Below are 20,335 nucleotides of genomic sequence, written 5' to 3'. Positions count from 1 at the left end.
TTTGGTCGCCTTGAGTATAAATGACTCACAGCCTGCAGGATAATGCATCAAGTGCAACACTCGTGTGCTATCCTACTTTCAGGGAAGGCCATACTCCACGCTGCTCAATTCTCTAAACCTCTGGCTCACACTCAAATGAGACCGCAAGAGGTTGGCATGGAGGCCATTTGGATTGGACTATCTGTTCAATTAATCTATTGGCCTTGATTCTTCCACATGAATTCATAGGTGAGGTGCTTCAAAAGCTAGGAAAATGCACCTAACTGAGAATGCAGATAAGCAGCATTGCCCCTTTGAGCTCCGAATATGGATTGAAAACTTTGATATATTTAACACTTTCGTTTCGCTGGAAGGGTCAATTTGTTGACCCTTAAAAAGTGGTTATTGGGTAATTAAGGCCACATGCATAGAGCAATCCTATTGCTGCTGCATGGAACAAGTCCTAATGGGTTAACGCCATAACTTCTTACACTTGTATGCATTCTATTTCTTTCAGCAACCTCAGATCCCCCACTTTATTCTGCCCACAAGCGTACATAACCACCTCAGCACACAGACACACACCCGCAAAAGAAAAAGACGTACGTCCGGATAAACAAAGAGACAGAGAAAGGAAGGGACATCGTTTTACTTCGCAAGAGGCACACTCAAGCTAGAGAGAATTCAAAGCAATGGCAGGACCACAACAAGTGAAGGCTGCTGCAGGCGCACAGGGGATGAAGGGTCCGTCACCTGCGCAGCATTCAACGGAGGTACTCCATCAGACATCAAAGGTGTCCTTCTGCCCAATGAGAATGGCTCTTGGTGGCTTTGCCGTAATTGTCACCATTGGTTATTTCACCTTATACACCAAGAAGAAGCCGGAGGCATCTGCTTTAGACGTTGCCAAAGTTGCCACCGGATTTTCCCATCCAGAAAACACTCACCCCCGCAAATAGATTAACAATTAACTTCATAAATATCAACTTCAGCTTACTCTGTTTTAACAACAAAAAGAACAAATTGTCATGCCTTATATCATTATTACATTATATTTGTGGAGGTAAATTTTATTTTATTTTTAAATGAAAAATTGTTGGGGTTCTCTTTTTACTTGTAATGCTTTTATATGACTGGCTGAAGAGCAAATAAGATGTTGGTCATGCTCTTGTAACTTGTTGGTCTCCAATATATTTACAAAGGATTGTCAAATGTATTCATGTGCATGAGCAACTACTGGCATCAAGTCCATTTGTAGTAATCATCAACCTGCAAATAATAATTTCATTCTGAGAACAAGTTTGTGAAATATGGCATTTGGAAAACAAAATTGCATAATGAAAATAAAAACAAACCAGAAATACAAAATTGCCTAATAAAAACGAAAAGCAAAACAGAAATGTGAAAGAAAAAAGAAAAAACCCCAAGTTTTCAAGTATCCACTGATTTTTCCCGGAACGTGTTAACAGATGGGGCATAATGTAAATATTCCTCCTCCTTTTTTTACCAAGTCTAAGCTGTCTAACTGGATTTTAGCAGTAGATTAGATTTAGAGCGGAAAGGAGCAAAGAAAGAAAGAAGAAGCTTGTGGCTTTGGCGGTCTCACCATATCACAAGCAGCCCCACCCCGATACATCCAACACCAACAAAGACAATCACTTTCGTTTTGCAAATTCATAAGCACAAGAACACCCAGAAAAAACCCAATATTAGAATAATAAACTAATCAAGGATAAGGGATATGCCTTGAATTTCTCACTGCACGTGACTGATGTGCTCCCATCCCAGGACTATAAACCCTAATCCCCGTACAATTCACACTGACTCAATTCTCAAAAATCTTTTCTTTGAACCTCCATGGAAGTCACTTTTCAACCTTCCCATGCTGTACTCTGTATATATCATCCTTTTCTCGTTTTGTTTCTTTTTTTTTAAATTATGGACAAGAATTAAAATTTGGGCTGACACTCTCTGTGGTTACTTCAACGTATCAGGTCACAGGCAATCGAGGTTTGCTTCAACATCGTCTTTTTTGCCGGTAGTTCTTCTATACCTTATTTATTTATTTATAATTTATCCCATTTTCTCTAGCTGTCTTCCTTTGATTCAAATCTGTTTGACTTACGGGAAAAGAAAAGTTTTCATTTTTAATCAAGTTGAGGAATTAGTAGTTTGATGTCTATATAATATAATGCATTTTGAATTATGGGCAATGAACACCAATTCAGCAGGCTACACACACTTAGCATCATCACAACTTTGGTAAAGGCTTTGGTGTATTTATGTGGCAGTAGCCCTTTATGTTTTTTAATTTGATCCCTTCGCCTACCATCGTTGGTAGAAGAAGCACCAAACCCACTGCCCTCTTCCGTCCATTGCTGGTGTAATTGCTTTGACATTTTCTTCATAATGCAGCCATTCACTTACAAGGGACTCTCGATTGGGTGCTCTCCATGCAGATGGCCCATTTTGGCAAATTTAAGTAAATGTAAGTATAGGCATTCTTAGCTTAGTATCTCACGTGATTTTTGCTCCAAGTCCAAGTACATTCATGATTGAGTGCTGTCTTGTAATATATTTACCTTTACAATCTTATGCAAAATTCTCGGTTTTTGCCTATTAGCCATGAGGATTATGTATGATCTACACAACTATTTCAAAGAAATCCAAGACAATATGAGATAGTGTGTGGATTGTGGAATCGTCTTGTATGGCTAATATTTGTGACAAATCTATTTTTTTTTTGTTATTCATTCTATTGTATCAACATCAAACCACGCATATCTAGCTGATGTCTGGATTTAAAGGCACATGTTTTGAGATGGATGTTTGAATGGACCGTATGAGCTTCTTCCTTCTCCCTTGCAGATTCATTTACTCTTTTGTCCTGTCGTTTAGATCTGGTTATGATGCCTCTTTTTTCCCCTCAGTTGCTTGTCGTAGTGTTTTATGCATTCAAAGGAAGCATGGTGGCATATCACGGTGCAACATTGATGCAAAAGAGGACTTTGGAAGACCAAATTATGATATTAGATTGCACACCCACCATAGGTTGTCCAGGTATGCAGTTGGACGATCTGGACTTACTGAAGCTGGGACCACTGGTGCTGACTATCCATTGCCAGGTTTCTCTAACTACTGTTATTCTGTTGTTACTTCCTTCTGTTAGCAACCTTATAAATCTAATTGACTGACCTGTTGTTATTTTTTTGAAGTGCAGAAGTAAATACGGTCTCAAAATTTAGGGGAATAGGCTTCTATGCCATTACTGCTTTCAATGCCATTTATCTCTTTGTGCTGATGCTGGTAGCCCATCCTTTTGTTCTGTTGTTGGATCGATACAAAAGAAAAGCTCATATGTTTATTGCCAAAGTTTGGGCCACTGTTACTGTTACACCATTTGTTAAGATCAAGTTTGAGGGACTGGAGAATTTGCCACCTCCAGATGCTCCTGCTGTATATGTTTCCAACCACCAGAGCTTTTTAGACATATATGTTCTTCTTACAATTGGGAGACCCTTTAAGTTTATCAGCAAGACTAGCATATTTCTCTATCCCATTGTTGGGTGGGCCATGTTTCTGATGGGTGTAATTCCTTTAAAGCGCATGGACAGCAAAAGTCAATTGGTATTCCATTTCTTTTGGTCCGTGTATATAAATGCAATCATTATCTAAACTATGGTTTTAAAATATGTTGGCTTCTGTATATAGGAGTGTCTTAAGCGTTGCATAGATCTTATCAAGAAGGGGGCCTCTGTCTTTTTCTTTCCTGAGGGAACACGCAGTAAAGATGGAAAATTAGGCTCTTTCAAGGTGAGATATTTTCTATTCTTTGTCCTTGTTTGCTGATTATGTGTAGTTCTCTTTAAATAAAGATAATTATGAAATTTGTGAACTTGTTGTTGACATGCAGAAAGGTGCCTTCAGTATTGCAGCAAAAACCAAGGTACCAGTAGTGCCCATTACCCTTATAGGAACTGGAAAAATCATGCCTCCAGGAAGGGAGGCTATCTTGAATACTGGATCTGTGAAAGTTGTGATTCATAAGCCTATACAAGGAAATGATACAGAAGTACTGTGTAGTGAAAGTAGAAACATAATCGCAGATGCACTCAATCGTCAAGGCTGAGATATCTACTGCCACATGTTCTGATTGGTTTCTATGGTTCATGCTTAAATCCTTTGCTGTGGATTGACGAAACAGGTTCAGAAAGGTATGAATCATTTGTTGAATTTCCTCTCTGCTTACTAATTGCTGCCAATTTTGCTCATGCTAAAGTTTATAAGAGCTATTTGAAACTATATGCTCATGCTAATCTCGATCATGCACCTGTTTAGACTTGTAGCCGTGGTGCAGTAGAGATAAAGTTGTGTATCACAAGGTTAAACTGTAACATGTGGATGGTTCCCTCCTCCTCCCTAGGCGGATAGTTTCTTCTAATTTGCTTCTTGTTCATATTGCAAGTAATGTTTTAATGGTTTTAAACTGAATGCTGTATAGGCTTATATATTGAGAACATGTTTGTTTGGTCTCTTCTCTTGTACAAATGTGCTGCTGCATTAGTTGGCAAATAAATCGTGTTCGCTGTGAAGGTAACTAAACATGTTTTGCCACTTATTTTTAGGTTGTGGTTGTGGATAGATCATATCATAGCTGATACAGATACAGAGCAAATGAGTCACCGTCTGTCTGAATCTGTAACGTCTCCTTGGCCGTGCCAGACTTACAAACTTGCAAGCGGCGCCGCGGCCTAATAAAGTAAATGTCTTCATCCCAATATCCACAGAGAGAAGCCAAGGGTTTGCAGGGCCCGGGTCCAGGAGTCTTGACCAATGTTGCCTTCCAATGTTTAGAGATAATAAATAAAAGGGAGGCCTTTTCGTTTTGTCACCAAGATTATACCCTTCTTTTTCTTATCAGTCTTTTGCTTATTATATTTTAATAGAAATATGCCCCCACGTCTCAAATCCAATCTCATATTGCGATGGATGGATAATAATGTGGAGCGCCTCCACTATACACGATAATTACTCGTTAAGCAAATCAAATATTTTATTTTAAGGTGACTGTGTTTGAGCTTTGGCCATGAAATTTTGCGGAGCAATCCTGGTTTGACTTTTTAATCGCATGATCATGAAATTAAAGACTAAAAATTAAAATGGTGATTCATTTTCCATCAAATTATATTATATCTCTTTGATTTTGGAAAGGCTTCGTGCATGCTGCTAACACTAGAAATGGAATTTGGAAGGAAAAATAAAATTAGTGTCTTTCTTCACATATAATTTTTGAAACATTGAAGAGGTCATTTGCACCTGTGAATCTAAGAGATATTTAGTGATATACCCATTTCTAGTACTAATATTATAAATAAACTCTACACAATTGAATTTCTATAAACAAACTCAAAAAAAATTCAAAAAATGACAGCTGACCTTATTAAATTTAATATTAATTATTAAATTACTTTGATGCCATATTAAGTGTTTTTGGTATTTTTATGAGATTTTAGAGTTGGGCTTGTTTTAAGAAACTGATGGCAGTTTTGTAATTTATAAGAAGTTAAAAGCTTTTTTGTTATGTTGTAAATGGGCTTTGGGTGTGTTTCTAAAGTCTATTTCATATGGGGTATTTTTATAATTTGGGTCCCCATATTTGGTATAATAGTGAATCTCCCTAAATCTAATCCGGCCAACCAAAGTTAGACTAGTTAATTTGATAATCAACCGATATTATGGTTAATTACAAACAAGTTACAACTGCTGGAATAAATCTATTTATCTAAAGGATTATTTACTCAAATGGTCCTTATGCCCTAGTTGCATTTTAGTCTCTCACTAAATTTCATTCAAATGGTCCACCAACTTTTTATTAATCTACAAATTGGTCATACTGTTATATTTTGTGTTAAATTTAATCATGTGAGCAGTACATGCTACATTTATAAGGGATAAATAAGACTTTTGATAGTTAAAATAAAATAAAATATGCGATTAAAAATTAATACAATTTTAAAAAATAAGAATAATTAAGAACTATAAAAGAATAAAACAACAACGGAAAAAAAAACCACCCCACTGAACCTCTCTCTCCCAGCCTCTTTGTTTCTTCGTCCCTCTCTTCCTCTCTCTTCCCTTCGCTTTCAGTTTCCTAAATATAGAGAGGCTATAGATGTGCCTACAGGGATATATGAAGAGAGAGAGAGAGAGATTGAGAGAGGAGGTGGGGACAAGGAGGGAGGGGAAGAGAGGGTGGGGTGCGGGGAGAAGGAGGTGGGGCGATGGGGTGATGGTTATCGGGCTAGGGGTTGTGAGGTGGGAGAGGGAGAAAGGTTTTTATTTTTAGTTTTTAGTTTTTAATTTATTTAGTATTTTATTTAACTGAACTGTTTTACTCTTATATTTGACGGCAACATTGACAGAATGTAACGGAATGATCAAGTTGCTGATTAATATAAAATTGATGAACCGTTTGAACAAATAATTTAAATGAAGAGCCAAAATGCAACTTAGGTATAAGTTTAATAACCATTTGAGTAAATAACCCTTTATCTGAAAAACCAATAATCCTAGATAACGTAGTGGTGAGAGACACGCAATAACAAAGGAAAAGAAAAAGGACTTTTTGCAAGTTGAGCTCTGTTGTCATCTCATCAGTGTTGTGAAAACATTTCGGAAACCATTGACTTATTTTCTTCTTTCTCAATTTATTTCGGAATTCATTCATTCTCTCTCGTGACATCGTCCTTTCCTTTGATTGTTCTCGACACGCTGTTGTATAACTACAATCTCTCTGTCTGTTAAGGCACAAGGAACGGAGTAAGAATCTAAAGACCTACGGATTTTACTGTGAGTTGCTTTTATCTATATTTTCCAATCCCGCGTGCTTGATCATTTCTGCACAGATACGCATTTATACAATATGGGTTCTTCCGTAAATTGCAGGAAATCTCTGTCATAGATTGAAATTACTGTAATTTTATTGCATGTATTTGTGGGGTTTTGTGGTTTGAACCACTCTACCCTTCATCTACCACCACACAGCTTTTCCTTGAACTCAGTCATGTTCATTGCTTTTTTTTTTTCTTTTCTTTTTTTTTCTGAGGAGGTTCTTAAATTGATGATCAACGCCAGGAAACAGCGGTTCTGGTAATTTATGGTTGTCTTGGATTATGCTAGAAATGAAAGGAATTGGCTTTACATGAGCATTATTTGGAGATCCGATGGTTGACAAAAAAGGCCTTAATCTACCGTACAATTAGAGAATATGGGAAAGAAAAAAAGAAAAAAGAGTGGAGAAAATTGAAGAGTTTGTATCTGAACTGCGGAAATGGTTAGCTAGATGTTGTTCTTAGGGAATAAATTAATAAAATTGGAAGTCATAAGTAGGTCACTAACACAATGGTTTCGACTGCTTTGTGTATGCACTATTGACTATCCTGGGGATCTGAGCTACATAATTTCAGGTTATAGCAATAGATGCCAGTTTGTTTACTATAAATTTAGCCTTCATTGGTTACGTCGAAGTGTTAAAAACATTTAGTGTACTATAAATCAGGTCATTATATTTCTAAGTTATGAGTAAAGCACTATCATTGGAACTTAGGGTTTTCTAGATTCATACTTCCTTTGTGGTTGGTTGGTGTTTATGAGGCCAATCTTGTCAGATGTGAGATAGCTCAGCCACGTAGACCTGAATATGATGACTTTGATGCCTGCTATTTTGCACTTAATTGGATATGCTTTTTTATATGCAGGTGGCATTGATGTGTTTGATTGAGTAAAATGTTTGATTGCAGTTACAAGTCACAGTACTTGGGAGGGCAGAGAGAGAAGTTTGTCAGGTATGAGATGTAACTTTTGTTTGGTTGCAAATTTTTTAGGGGCATCATTACCCAATATGATGATCTGGATCAACTAGTCAACTAGTCGTACCAACATTTGTACATGTTGGAATGACTAGTTGAGATATCATGCCTGCTTAAAAGTTTAGGATTCTGGTGTTTCCATATCCAATAAAAAGATAGCAAATTACCTAACTAGCAAATGTGTTGTGATTTATGGTTGGAAAATTGTTTATGCAACTGTTTTACCTTCTAGATTGTTTTCTTTATAATTATTTCAAAATATTAATATTTGATTCATGTTGCATTGTGTATTGATTAATTGAGATATTATAGTTCCTGGTTATTGGACCTGTTTATTTAGATTTGGGTCATTTGCTAAAACAGCATCGAATGTCGTGCTTATTGGCGCTTTTTATTTATTTTCCAGGCTCGATGACTTGGACTCTAGGTTATCATCACCTTCTGATAGTGGGGCAAGAAGATGTGGATTTAATATTGAGGGACTAAGCCGAACTGGTCCTGCCAGGGATACATCTTTTAAGAGAGGAATGAGAAAGGGGTCTGAAGGACTTAAGTCGATCGGTCGATCACTTGGATTTGGGATTTCTCGTGCAGTGTTCCCTGAAGATCTTAAAGGGTCAGACAAGAAGATATTTGATCCTCAGGACAAATTTCTCCTGTTGTGGAATAGACTTTTCGTCATATCATGTATTCTGGCAGTGTCTGTGGACCCTCTGTTTTTCTATCTTCCAGTCATCAATAATTCATTGAGTTGTCTTGGTATAGATCGAAGGTTGGCTATCATAGCGACCACATTGCGGATGATTGTTGATGCTTTCTATCTTATTCACATGGCTCTCCAGTTTAGGACAGCTTACATTGCTCCATCATCTCGGGTTTTTGGACGAGGTGAACTGGTGATTGATCCGGCACGAATAGCCAAGCGATACTTACGGAGATATTTCATTATTGATTTTCTTGCTGTGCTACCACTACCACAGGTAAGAGTGTGTTACCGTAAATTATTCCGCAATACTGTACCTCTTTCCTATAGTTTTGGCTTTTAATTTGTTCTTTCCTTTTATTTCTAAATTAGCATATTTTATTTTGTAGTAGAATATCTAAAAGATACTTTGAACTGGATGTAACCAATATCAACTAAGTGTTAGCCCTATGCGCTTAAAACTAAAAGGCTGTAAATTGGTGCAGATTATAGTTTGGAGGTTTCTTCAGAGGTCCAAAGGTTCAGATGTGCTTGCTACAAAACAGGCTTTGCTTTTCATAGTTTTGCTTCAGTATATTCCCAGACTTGTTCGAGTCTTACCTTTGACTTCAGAACTGAAAAGAACAGCTGGCGTCTTTGCTGAAACTGCTTGGGCAGGTGCTGCATGTTACTTGCTATTATACATGCTCGCTAGTCATGTGAGTACCTTATTTGGTATCTTCTCTTTATTGTTTTTTGCCTTGTTCACTTGCTCTATGTTATTCAATTTCCCTAATCTCCCTGTTAGGTTATTAGTCATAAACTTTTCCTAAGACCTTTTGGCCTTATATTTTTCACATGCAATATAATTTTGAAGTGTAGTTGTATCTTTACCTTTATAACTAGTTGTCTGTTTCTTCATTATGTAGATACCATGCAGTCTGTAATACATATATAATTATCCTCATATAAGTTGCAAACATGCTGGACGTTTTCTTGGTAAAAAATGTCTCCTCCTTCTCACTCATGGTCATGTCTAATTCTGTCAAGTACTTAATTTTTCTTTTAAGCTTCATATGTTACCATGGGAGTTATATGTTTCTTTTGGGCAATTAATATCTGTTGGATGAATATTTGCAGATAGTTGGGGCATTTTGGTATTTATTAGCTTTAGAACGTAATGATACATGCTGGCAGAGGGCTTGTACTGATATTGGAAAATCATGTGATAAAAATTTCTTGTACTGCGGGAACCAAAACATATTAGATGCTGGGACTTGGTCCATTGTTACTGGAAACATCCAGTCAAAATGCTCAACAGATGACCAGAATGCCTACTTTGATTTTGGAATCTACAAATCAGCTTTATCATCTGGTGTTGTTTCATCCAAGAAGTTCCTCCCCAAATACTGTTACTGCTTATGGTGGGGACTACAGAATTTAAGGTAATGATATTTTCTTTTATGTGGTGGTTTTACTTGAAGTACAAAATATTAAAAAATACATTAATTGTTGTTGGTAACTTTAGTTTCTCAGTGTAAAGATATCTTTTACTTCTTGGTTATTTGTTTAGCATGCCAACATACTCTAACACTCCTTTCACAAACTAACTTCTTGCATCTCCAATGATTTTCACTTATAGTTATTCCTATCTGTTGTCTCTTGTGGGCTTGAAAGTTTTAGCTTTTAACAGCATTTCTATGACTTTTGTGTATAGTACACTTGGCCAGGGGCTTGCAACCAGTACCTATCCTGGAGAGGTTATATTTTCCATATCACTAGCTATATTCGGACTGATCCTCTTTGCACTTCTGATAGGAAACATGCAGGTAAACTTGCAAATAACAGTTGATGCTTATAACATCCATTTAGCACCTTTGTGTATAATCCTTTGTCTGATGGAGACTCTTGAAGCTTTTGGTGGTGACTCATTTTGGTGCACGATATAAGATTGTGGCATCCTGATTTTGGTCGGGCTTATTCTTGCTTTGGATGCTCTTTTGATTAAATGATGAAATAAATCTGAAGAGGTTGTTTTGGTTTCATATTAAAGTCATATTGGCTGCTTCGGTTTATTCATAGTCTTTAAGAGTCAGAGTGAGACAAAGATACAGAAAGGAAATTGTACCTTTCCGTTGTGTATTTTTTTTTGCGATTATCTTTTGGTTTAATTGGGTTCCAATTTTTACTAAATATATGCTTGTTGCTCAAATCTTACCATTGTAAAAATAATGCAGCATGAAAAGCAGAATATGATCTGATAGTGCTAATATTCTGGTTGTTATGGTATTGTGACAGACCTACCTTCAATCTCTTACTATTCGACTTGAGGAGATGAGGGTCAAAAGACGCGATTCAGAGCAGTGGATGCATCACCGCTTGCTCCCACAAGACCTAAGGGAACGTGTTAGGCGATATGATCAATATAAGTGGTTGGAAACACGTGGGGTGGACGAGCAGAGTTTGGTTCAGAGTCTACCAAAGGATCTTAGGAGAGATATTAAACGGCATCTCTGTTTGGCGTTAGTGAGGAGGGTATGATTAGTAATTCTTTCATGCTTTGTGTATATTTCTAGTGGTAATTGCTTGCATATTTGTTGGTTGCTCCTTTAGATGAAGTTAGCTTTGCTTATTTGTAAATTTATTTCAGTTTCCTTTCTATTGTATCGATCTTTTACTTTGCTGGTTATTGCAGGTTCCTCTGTTTGAGAATATGGATGAGAGGTTGCTTGATGCTATTTGTGAGAGACTGAAACCAAGTTTATTCACAGAGAGTACTTACATAGTTCGAGAAGGAGATCCAGTTGACGAGATGCTTTTCATCATTCGTGGTCGCCTGGAGAGTGTAACAACAGATGGGGGTAGGAGTGGGTTTTTTAACCGCAGTTTACTGAAAGAAGGTGATTTCTGTGGGGAGGAACTTCTAACTTGGGCGCTGGATCCAAAATCTGGTTCTAACCTACCATCATCTACTAGGACGGTAAGGGCTTTGACAGAGGTTGAGGCTTTTGCCCTTGTGGCTGAAGAGTTGAAATTTGTTGCCAGTCAGTTTAGGCGCCTTCACAGTAGGCAGGTTCAGCACACCTTCCGTTTCTACTCGCAGCAGTGGCGGACATGGGCTGCTTGCTTTATTCAAGCAGCATGGCGTCGTTATTCCAAGAGGAAAAACATGGAGCTTCGCCGGAAGGAAGAGGAAGGAGAAACAGAAGTGTTTGGAGGTGTACGAAGCAATGCTGGAGGTTCATATAGCATCGGTGCCACGTTTTTAGCTTCCAGGTTCGCTGCCAATGCACTTCGTGGTGTTCACCGAAATAGGAATGCAAAGAGTGCTCGAGAATTGGTCAAATTACAAAAGCCTCCAGAACCTGATTTTAGTGTTGAAACTGCTGATTGATTTGTAATATATTATGACTCGTTCAACTGATTAGTTTCTATTTTCTAGGTGGTCAGAATCAATGTATTATACACAAATTCCAGCTGGAAACGTGAAGAATGTTAAAACTGATGTTTCATACTTGTTTTCCATTGAGCGAATGTCTTTTTTTTAATTTTAGTGTTACCTTATTATTATCATTTGACAAAGATGCGTTGAAAACCCTGCAGAATGCCTGAAATTGCTTGCAAATTTTTTCTTTGTGCAGGAAGTTGTTTACGATGTTCATATTAAAGAACCGAAACAAACTAGTCGGGGAATTGTACTTTATTCTTTTTTCACAAAACAAATGAGCTAAATCTCTTAAGGAGAATGCTGCCAATGCCATCCGTGGAGCATTCTCAACCATTGATGAGCGTGGGCCCCTATCAATGGCTGAAAAGCCTTCATGCACCCACTAGCCACTGTAGGCCTCAGATCTCCAAAGATATATTTGACACGACAAAGAACAAATGAAGCAGTAGCAGTGTTAGGTACAACAGGAATTCCATTTTCATTCCTAGAATAGGCATTGAGCCATTCACGACAGGAAGATTGACAATTCTCTCAAGTGTTATCGTATGGAACAGAAATAAGACATAAGAACAAATAAACAAAAAGAACTACAACTGACAAAGAACCTGTATAGAGAAAGGCTAAGAATAAGAATTTCTATGACTCAAGATTCAAAATTGAACCCAGTTGGTAGCTCCACGAGGACATTCTACAAGTACCATCAAGGTGAATTCCGTGCTTACTCGTGCAGAACAAATGAACCGTTGCATTCATAGTAGGACTACTAATCAGTCGATCTTCACTGATGAATAGATGAGCCTAGTAAACCAGAAGCATGCATAGAAACCGATAGTACCAGTCAGCACAAAGAAAGAATAAGAAGCAATCAGCATATACCCGAAATATAAGGCTCCAGATACTGGCTTCTTAATGTCAAGCTTAGTGAAGAAGTAGAAGGCAGCGTAGAGAAAAAGGTAGAGTGCGGAGGAGCCTGAGGTCAAATATGACCTCCACCACCAAAGGTAGTCTTCACTACACAGCTGGAAGTAGCATAGCACAATTGTGATCTCAGCACAAGTGATGATGAGGATAATGAAGACGATGAAAAGGAACCCAAATATGTAATAGAATTGATGCAACCAGATCGATGTAAGGATGAAGAAGAGCTCAATAAAGACGGCCCCAAATGGGAGTATGCCTCCAATTAGGATAGAGAAGGCTGGATTCATGTACCATGCCTGTTCCGGGACCTGCCTAGGGATCTTGTTGGTTTTCACAGGATCCTCAATTGCAGGCTTCCTAAATCCCACATATGAACCAACGAATATAAGCGGAACTGAAATGCCAAACCACAAGAATACCAGAGCAAACATGGTTCCAAATGGCACTGCCCCAGAGGATTTCTCTCCCCAGATAAGAGCATTTAAGACAAAGAAAATGGCAAAGACAGTTGCAGGAAACATGAAAGCTGTTTTGAGAGTGATTTTCTTCCATTCTGTTCCCTTAAACATCTTATAGAGACGGGCTGAAGAGTACCCAGCAAAGAGACCCATAAAGACCCAGAGGAGGAGCATGACAGTCATCAACCCACCTCGGTTTGAGGGGGATAGAAATCCAAGGACTGCAAAGAGCATGGTGACAAGAATCATCCCAAAGAACTGCACACCTGTCCCAACATACACACACAGTAGATCTGAGTTTGATGGAGGTCTGAATACATCACCATGAACCAGTTTCCATCCCGTCTCCTCTTGGGCTTCTTCTTGGGTCTCTAGTTGGTTGTACTTGGAAATGTCCCGGTAAAGTGTCCGCAACATGATCATAGCCACCATGCCCGATAGGAAAAGAACAATCATCAAAGAATTAACAATTGAGAACCAGTGGATTTGATCATCAGCCATCAGAAGATATGTGTCCCACCGAGATGCCCACTTCACATCGCTCTCCTACAAGGTTAAATAAAAGGCAAAAATATCAAAGAGGGGCGATGTCTGAAACCCAACTCAAAAAGGCAAACAAAGAAGTCTTTTCTTAGGGATGGGCAAGGTCACCAACCTGGAACTCAACATCGTAGGTGAATATAATTTCCTTTTTATCTTCAACCTCCTGAGGAGATTCAGAGCTGGTAACTGTGCGCTTTGCATGGGGATCACAAGTTGTTAATCGTGTCTTCTTACTCCACTCACCTTCATATTCATGCTTAACACTGCATTCATCAATATTCACTATCATCACACAGGTATGAACTTGCATTGCAGAGAAAAAATAGAACAAACTAATTAGACTATGATAGAAAAGAATCATAAATACATACCTGAATGGTTTCACCTCAAATCCCACAATCCTGGCAGATTCTGTCATTGGATCTTTATGATACTTGACTGTAAATGTTAAGTGATTGTTGATAAAATGTTTTTCATCCTTGTTCTGTACATGTTTTAAGGGAAAAAAAAAAGGAAAAATCAGAACTCTTCTATAAGAACATCACCAAAAGAATTAAGATCATATATAGAATGCTAATTGGTCCAACAGCTACCCCAGCATATTGCCCTCTGAGACCAACATGAAAGCCATGTTGATACACTAAGGAATTTTCCTGATCAGGCCTTGGTACAGGAACAACCAGAGGGAGATTATCCAGAATCCTGTCATTTGACAAAAAATATCAGAATGAAGTCAACTTTTTATCACAGAGGACCATCATATGTATAATCTTCATAATTAGTGCCTCACATGTTCACCCGATACTCATCATCTATCTTTTCCTTAAATTCCTTTGCAGTTTTTGCATTAAGAGTTACATGACATACAACATTGCACATCTGGGGTTCTCTCATTTTGAACTGCAACAAGAAATAAAATAAAATTCTTAGCAGGTCAATAACCAAAGTGAAGGACAACACAAGCATAACAGTAATACTCTTTAAAAGCTACTTTACCTCGTAAGGAGAGTTTTCAATACGATCACCACGAAGAACTTCCCCAAGATTCTCTGCACTGTCAACTATATGCTCTGGACGACAGTATGGGAGGGAATAGTATGAATAAGGAAGTTGAGTTTTTGTAGAGGTTACTTTGTTCACTTTCGGATTCAATGGATCTCCCTGCACATATGAAGGTCCGAACAGCATGAATACAATTGAAGATTAAAATAATCCATACAATTTCAGGTCACCAGAGTCAGTGGTCATCCTAGGTGAGCATAATTCCTTACTATCACACAAAAGGAAGTCCATTGAATGATTCCTTTCAAACGCTTTTATTCGTTACTAATATCCATACTCTATCGTTTCTTTCCCAATTGCAAAATTGAGAAAATATTTCAGTTTATCAAAGCTATTCAACACATCATAGCGTTCTATTTTCCTCAAATATTGCATATCCTTTATCATTTGGACGACAAGACAAGCTCCAAGACTTACTAAACGAATCAGAAAAATAAAATTTTGACAAATTAGGACTGTACTTATAAATGTGCATCTATATATTGGCATTGCTGTAATCGAAAACATATATGTCAATCTAAAGTTCACGCAATATAAGAAACCAACAGAGATTAACAACGTTCCAAGCCAAAAACATACAGAAAAGCAGCAAATTGAACTTAGATCTCAATGAACAGCGTCATAAAATCGCAGATTTATAAAAGGTTTCACGAAAAGACCCGAAATTGTAAACACCCAAACGTTAAACTTCAAATGGATCCGAGTGTAACTAAGAAACAAGCGCCAAAAACCATCATGGTATATATTTAATTAAACACAGAGGTTCATTACATATAGAGAGTTAAAGATTCTTACATTTTGAAAATCTTGAGGGGCAACACCAGGGAGATAGAAGCAGCGAGCACGAAAGAAGAGCAAAAGACACACAGAGATCCATAGCTGAAAAGCGAGAGGTCCTCTCGCCATGGCTTCTTCGCACAAGATCTAGATCCACTTGCACTTTCTCTCTCTCTCTCTCTCTCTCCGACTCTGGGACTCTGTATGCTGGTGTGATTGTATCAATGTATCACCCAGTGGTTGGTTTTTTGTTACTTATAAAACACGAGAAGAACGAGACAGCGCTCCAAATGGTTGGGTTGGGAATTGGGGGATTTACAAGACGAGGCTGACCATTTGAAATCTCGTTATCGCCGTTGGATCTGTTGCGTGGCTCTGATGTGCGGTGGAGATTGGCTTGGACTTCACAGACGGACTGACGAACTGACGGTGATTACAAGTTTTCTCATAAACAACGTGCTTATCTCTCTCTCCTAGTCAAAGTTCTATTCTTTGCATATTGCTTGTGAATTAAAAAGATGCACTTTGAGTGTTGGCAAAAAAATCATTGGTTTGAGTTCTTGTAACTCAAGTCGTTCTGCGCTGACTTCTTATGTTTAATTCCCTACTCTTTAACATCATTGGCATTTCAAAAGACTTTGTTTACGTTTAATTTTTATTATCATATTTCACTGATAATTCGCTATGTTTCGAATATAAATCCTAAATAGTAGACTCTGACCTCCTTGGAGCTTCTGTAGTTTTCATTTTTGCTTCTTTTGTAAACAAAGCGTATAAGTTTCTGTATGAAAACCTAAAATTCTACGTTGCTTTGTAAATGGTTTTAACTTTTGATAATGTAATTTGATGAAGCCAAAAGCAAGAACCAACCTTGACCTGATCTTTGCTTGAAATGTAAAATATCAGGTACTAACCCTGCTTAATTTTAACCCACCGCAATAAACTTCTTTGCTTTTTCCATTAAACGAAAACTAAGAGGGGGAATTTTCTCACTGTCCAAACAATTCATAGTGCGGCACAAGGGCATTTCCTAAAGAATTGTTCAATGAGCATTTACAAAGGCTTAGAAAGAAGACTCCACTAGGAGTAAATCAAATTCCATTCTATTAAACTCGAGGGTAAAAGCGATAGTACGTAAGGTCATACACTTGAAAATGAATTACATCCACAACCTCTTTTGATGCACCTTAGAGGAAATTGAAGATCTCTGTATAACAATTAAAAGTTGAAAAAATTGTGCATAGAATAACACTATTTAAATCCCATCAATTATGAACAAGATATTCAACGCTCAGAGCAGAAAAATAGGGAGGTGGTGGTTCAAAACAGATGCATATCAAATTTCTTCACGAGCAGGTGGGTCAAGCACTCTCACAGTACGAGGAAGCAGAAACTCAGCAAATATGGGATAGTGGGAGGATGGATAATATCCATCAATGTTATCATTCACCACTTCACACAGAACAGGAATAAGAGATCTACCTCTAAAAAGAATCCAATCTATGTGCAGATCCTGTGTTTGGCGATCCCAACAAAGGCAGAGGGCTCTGAAAATCAACTTGAGGAATTCAAGAGCTCCTTGTTTGTCACCTGATAGCATCACGTGCTATATAGTTAGGTCATGCTCAATGAGCAGCATTGAGAGTAGCAGTCGCGTAGTAGGTACCTTTAAATCCATGAAAAGTGCGAATAAGAGAGACATTTTTCCTCACACGGGCATTAGGCCATGTATCCCTCATATCCCCAACTGCACCATGCTCTCTGCAGGCAAGCCAAGAGAAAAGAATTACTAAAGAAGAACAAAGATTTTAGACAAAAGCCACCAGTTATCTGGTGAGTTTCCTACCAGAAAGAGACTAGCATATAAATTTTTCTCACAATATATCTAAGTAGGATGAATTTGGTACTACCAATTCTTAATGAAAATCATATCCACCAAACATAAAGCCAGGGGTAAAAAAACAAAACGGGTCTAGTGGGTTTGCAACAGTGAGAGGGGATCAGAAAGAGGACAATAGAATGAGGTGTCTTAAGATTTCTGCCATGATGAAGTACTACTTTAACTAGAGTAGCAAATGAAGTATGCTCCTTTCAAAAATATGGCAGCTCACAAAAGCATCAAAGTGTCATATCTGTTTTCCATAATCCCTAACCTTTATTTTTTTATGGTTTACTTTACACTCTTTAGTTTCCTATGCATATCGGCTCTTAATTATTATTTTAAATGGCAACTTGTAATAAATATGGAATTAACAGCTGGTGCATTTAAAAACAGTTGAATATCCTCATGTTAACGGAACCTTGATCTCCCCAAAAGAAATCGCCCGGCTGTTGATTCCTTTTGTGTGTTGAATCCTCCACAATATACAACTGGCAGGCTAGGTGGTAAGGATGCGATGTGCTGCCATGTGAGCAAAGCACTTCGCCTACGGGCACGAGGACTGAACTCATCCATGTTTGTATTTACTATCTGGAATGAAAACCCAGGTGGCTCAACTCCTTTCAGTTGAAATGTGTGGACATCATGTCAAGAAAACAAATGATATAGCACTCTTCCATAGAAAGGTTAAAGCACTTAGTGAAGATTATTAAAGTTTGAGAAAGTAATATGGTAAGGATATCACCCATGTTGCAATACATGGAACTACGGAGCCCCATGACATGCTTCCAGGCACAGAAGGTGACTCAGACAACCAAAATGTTCCACCTTCAAGCAGCTCCACCTTCATTTTATAAAGGAATGGCATAAAGAGGTCCCACTTTGCAAATTATTCTGACAAATGAAAACAGTAGAAAGTTATTCTAGCTCGCAAGAAAAGGAATTATACCTTCTCCTTGTCATAGAAGATGGTGCAATGTTCATCAGAAGTGTCTTGAGGTCCTTTTCTTGATATTCCAAATTGATCATAACCTATCGAATAAGATTCAAAAGTCCAATCAGAAGTGGAAAATTCAGGCTTAGGATAACGATGAGGAGAGATCGGATAATGACAAATGGATGCCAGCAAACCGTTCTTGAAAATGGATCAGTGTGAAACACTGAAATAATCTTGTTTGTGAGAACATGAACAACACAATATAGAACTAACAATGACGAGCATTTTTCATTTTATGCATGGTTAAGTTATAACTTATAAGTAAACAAACTGGCTGACACCGTTATGTGTGTGCATAGAATACATAAATAATAACGCTCTCTTGTCAAACTGTCAAGAAAGAGGTCATTATATAAATGTGAAATAAGGCGAAGCTTCACCAAAAAAAAAAAATTGCAATCCTTTTCCTAATTAAGCAAAAAGAAACATGACCTTTAGGCCTTATGAACCACTCTCCAGGAGAAACAATCAATTGAAGCATGCATTCAAGAAAGCCAGCAGTAAAATGTTCGGTCATCTGGTCATTTTTTAAACACTGCATTAAAGCGCAGGCCTAAACCCCCCGTTCCTCAGCCATATGAAAAAAAAATATACAGATGCTAACTTTGGGAAATGAAAATTTAACTTATTGGAGAGCAAGTTACCTGGCAAACACTGGCGAAGATAATCCAATTGTGATTTAACTCCTGAAACAGAAACCGATACAAAAAAACATTCAGAAGCAAGAAACATACCAAATATTATATTAACATCTAAATTACAGTATAACAATCAGGCATTTTGAACAATTAAAAACGTAATCCAAGACACCAATTATATTCCCCAATTCAATCATCCTGCGAAAAATGAACATGACCAAGTAAAATAAGAAGCCTTCAACCCACATAAGATAACTCATGTGTCAACTGTGAAACTAAGGTAAATCCTAAAAGAACAAAAACCCGCCTCCAAAACACAAATGAAAAGAGACCCAGATGACCAATCCAAGCAAATCACAACGACAAAGTACGATCCATACGCAAACAGCAGCTATGAAAGCCGAGGCAAAGATACCTTGTTGGGTACATAGAATCATTGGAGAATAACTAGTAATGACGCTTATACACAAATCCCTTCTCTTTTCCCATGAGTAAGGACTATCTTCCGTCTGATCTTCATGAAGATTGAAGGTCATCACAGTCAAAGAAACACTCATTTTGTTCCTTCTGGTGCAAATATCTTCCTGCCCCTTGTGTGTCCTACATGATCACTACAATATTGTTCCACTTCCACTTCCACTTCCACAAAGAAGAAAGCTAGCAGGTTTAGGTGGTCTATTCCATTCTTGTAAGCTCAGGGAGCAGATTCTGCGAACAGAGAAAGATATGACGCAGCTCAAATATTAAAATGCAAAAGAAGAAGCAGAGAGAGAGAGAGAGAGATTCAATTATGTCTGAACCGAGAGGATTTTGTCAAATGTTTTAAAGTGGGTTTTGACCGCTGGTAACCAGGTCATAAAACACGATGCCTGCTACCACGTGTAAAGCTCAGTAACTAGCAAACCAGTAGCAAGTCATGGTAATTATTTATTTTTCCAATTTTTTTATGGGTTTATAATTATATTCAGAAAAAAAAAAAATTATGGCAGATTTCAAATTGAGCAAAGTTTGATAAACGTTGGAGTTTTCCTTTTAATAAGGTTTCGGAAAACACAGGCTTCTAAGTTTCATTTCAATGGCCAC

The 20,335-nt window shown here is 37.7% G+C and overlaps 4 protein-coding genes across 7 annotated transcripts; 2 read left to right on the top strand and 2 right to left on the bottom strand.

Annotated features, from left to right (window-relative positions):
- The first annotated feature begins 1,508 nt into the window (after positions 1 to 1,508).
- On the top strand, positions 1,509 to 5,041 carry LOC117634510 (1-acyl-sn-glycerol-3-phosphate acyltransferase BAT2, chloroplastic). 2 transcript variants are annotated; one of them, XM_034368651.1, is made up of 8 exons: positions 1,509 to 1,873; positions 1,974 to 2,017; positions 2,395 to 2,467; positions 2,910 to 3,104; positions 3,200 to 3,606; positions 3,691 to 3,792; positions 3,893 to 4,193; positions 4,605 to 5,041. In XM_034368651.1, exons 1-7 carry the CDS (start codon positions 1,837 to 1,839, stop codon positions 4,106 to 4,108), a joined length of 1,074 nt encoding a protein of 357 aa, XP_034224542.1. In that variant the 5' UTR covers positions 1,509 to 1,836; the 3' UTR covers positions 4,109 to 4,193; positions 4,605 to 5,041. The 2 variants fall into 2 exon arrangements, with proteins under 2 accessions (XP_034224542.1, XP_034224543.1); XM_034368652.1 differs by lacking the exon at positions 4,605 to 5,041 and adding an exon at positions 4,318 to 4,581.
- Positions 5,042 to 6,567: 1,526 nt separating this feature from the next.
- Positions 6,568 to 12,102, top strand: LOC117633455 (probable cyclic nucleotide-gated ion channel 5). 3 transcript variants are annotated; one of them, XM_034367074.1, is made up of 8 exons: positions 6,568 to 6,828; positions 7,779 to 7,823; positions 8,254 to 8,827; positions 9,036 to 9,248; positions 9,670 to 9,974; positions 10,247 to 10,358; positions 10,828 to 11,064; positions 11,225 to 12,058. In XM_034367074.1, the coding sequence occupies exons 3-8, from the start codon at positions 8,375 to 8,377 to the stop codon at positions 11,921 to 11,923; spliced, it is 2,019 nt and encodes a 672-aa protein (XP_034222965.1). In that variant the 5' UTR covers positions 6,568 to 6,828; positions 7,779 to 7,823; positions 8,254 to 8,374; the 3' UTR covers positions 11,924 to 12,058. The 3 variants fall into 3 exon arrangements, with proteins under 3 accessions (XP_034222965.1, XP_034222963.1, XP_034222964.1); XM_034367072.1 differs by having other exon boundaries at positions 6,573 to 6,828; positions 7,737 to 7,823; XM_034367073.1 differs by having other exon boundaries at positions 6,576 to 6,798; positions 7,737 to 7,823; positions 11,225 to 12,102.
- Positions 12,103 to 12,380: 278 nt separating this feature from the next.
- Positions 12,381 to 16,199, bottom strand: LOC117633456 (transmembrane 9 superfamily member 10). Its single transcript, XM_034367075.1, has 7 exons — positions 15,757 to 16,199; positions 14,896 to 15,060; positions 14,690 to 14,799; positions 14,493 to 14,601; positions 14,271 to 14,383; positions 14,012 to 14,162; positions 12,381 to 13,902 (listed from the first exon to the last, which is right to left on the bottom strand). The coding sequence occupies exons 1-7, from the start codon at positions 15,865 to 15,867 to the stop codon at positions 12,745 to 12,747; spliced, it is 1,917 nt and encodes a 638-aa protein (XP_034222966.1). The 5' UTR covers positions 15,868 to 16,199; the 3' UTR covers positions 12,381 to 12,744.
- A 622-nt stretch (positions 16,200 to 16,821) lies between these two features.
- Positions 16,822 to 20,082, bottom strand: LOC117633458. The gene is made up of 7 exons (XM_034367079.1): positions 19,668 to 20,082; positions 19,259 to 19,300; positions 18,567 to 18,649; positions 18,360 to 18,461; positions 18,039 to 18,253; positions 17,405 to 17,499; positions 16,822 to 17,328 (listed from the first exon to the last, which is right to left on the bottom strand). Exons 1-7 carry the CDS (start codon positions 19,807 to 19,809, stop codon positions 17,075 to 17,077), a joined length of 933 nt encoding a protein of 310 aa, XP_034222970.1. The 5' UTR covers positions 19,810 to 20,082; the 3' UTR covers positions 16,822 to 17,074.
- Between the last annotated feature and the right edge of the window lie 253 nt (positions 20,083 to 20,335).

The sequence above is a fragment of the Prunus dulcis genome, chromosome 7 (assembly GCF_902201215.1).
Source record: "Prunus dulcis chromosome 7, ALMONDv2, whole genome shotgun sequence".
Lineage (NCBI taxonomy): Eukaryota > Viridiplantae > Streptophyta > Magnoliopsida > Rosales > Rosaceae > Prunus > Prunus dulcis.
Note: the sequence above shows the minus strand (reverse complement) of the source record. Positions and strands in the feature narration are given on the sequence as shown.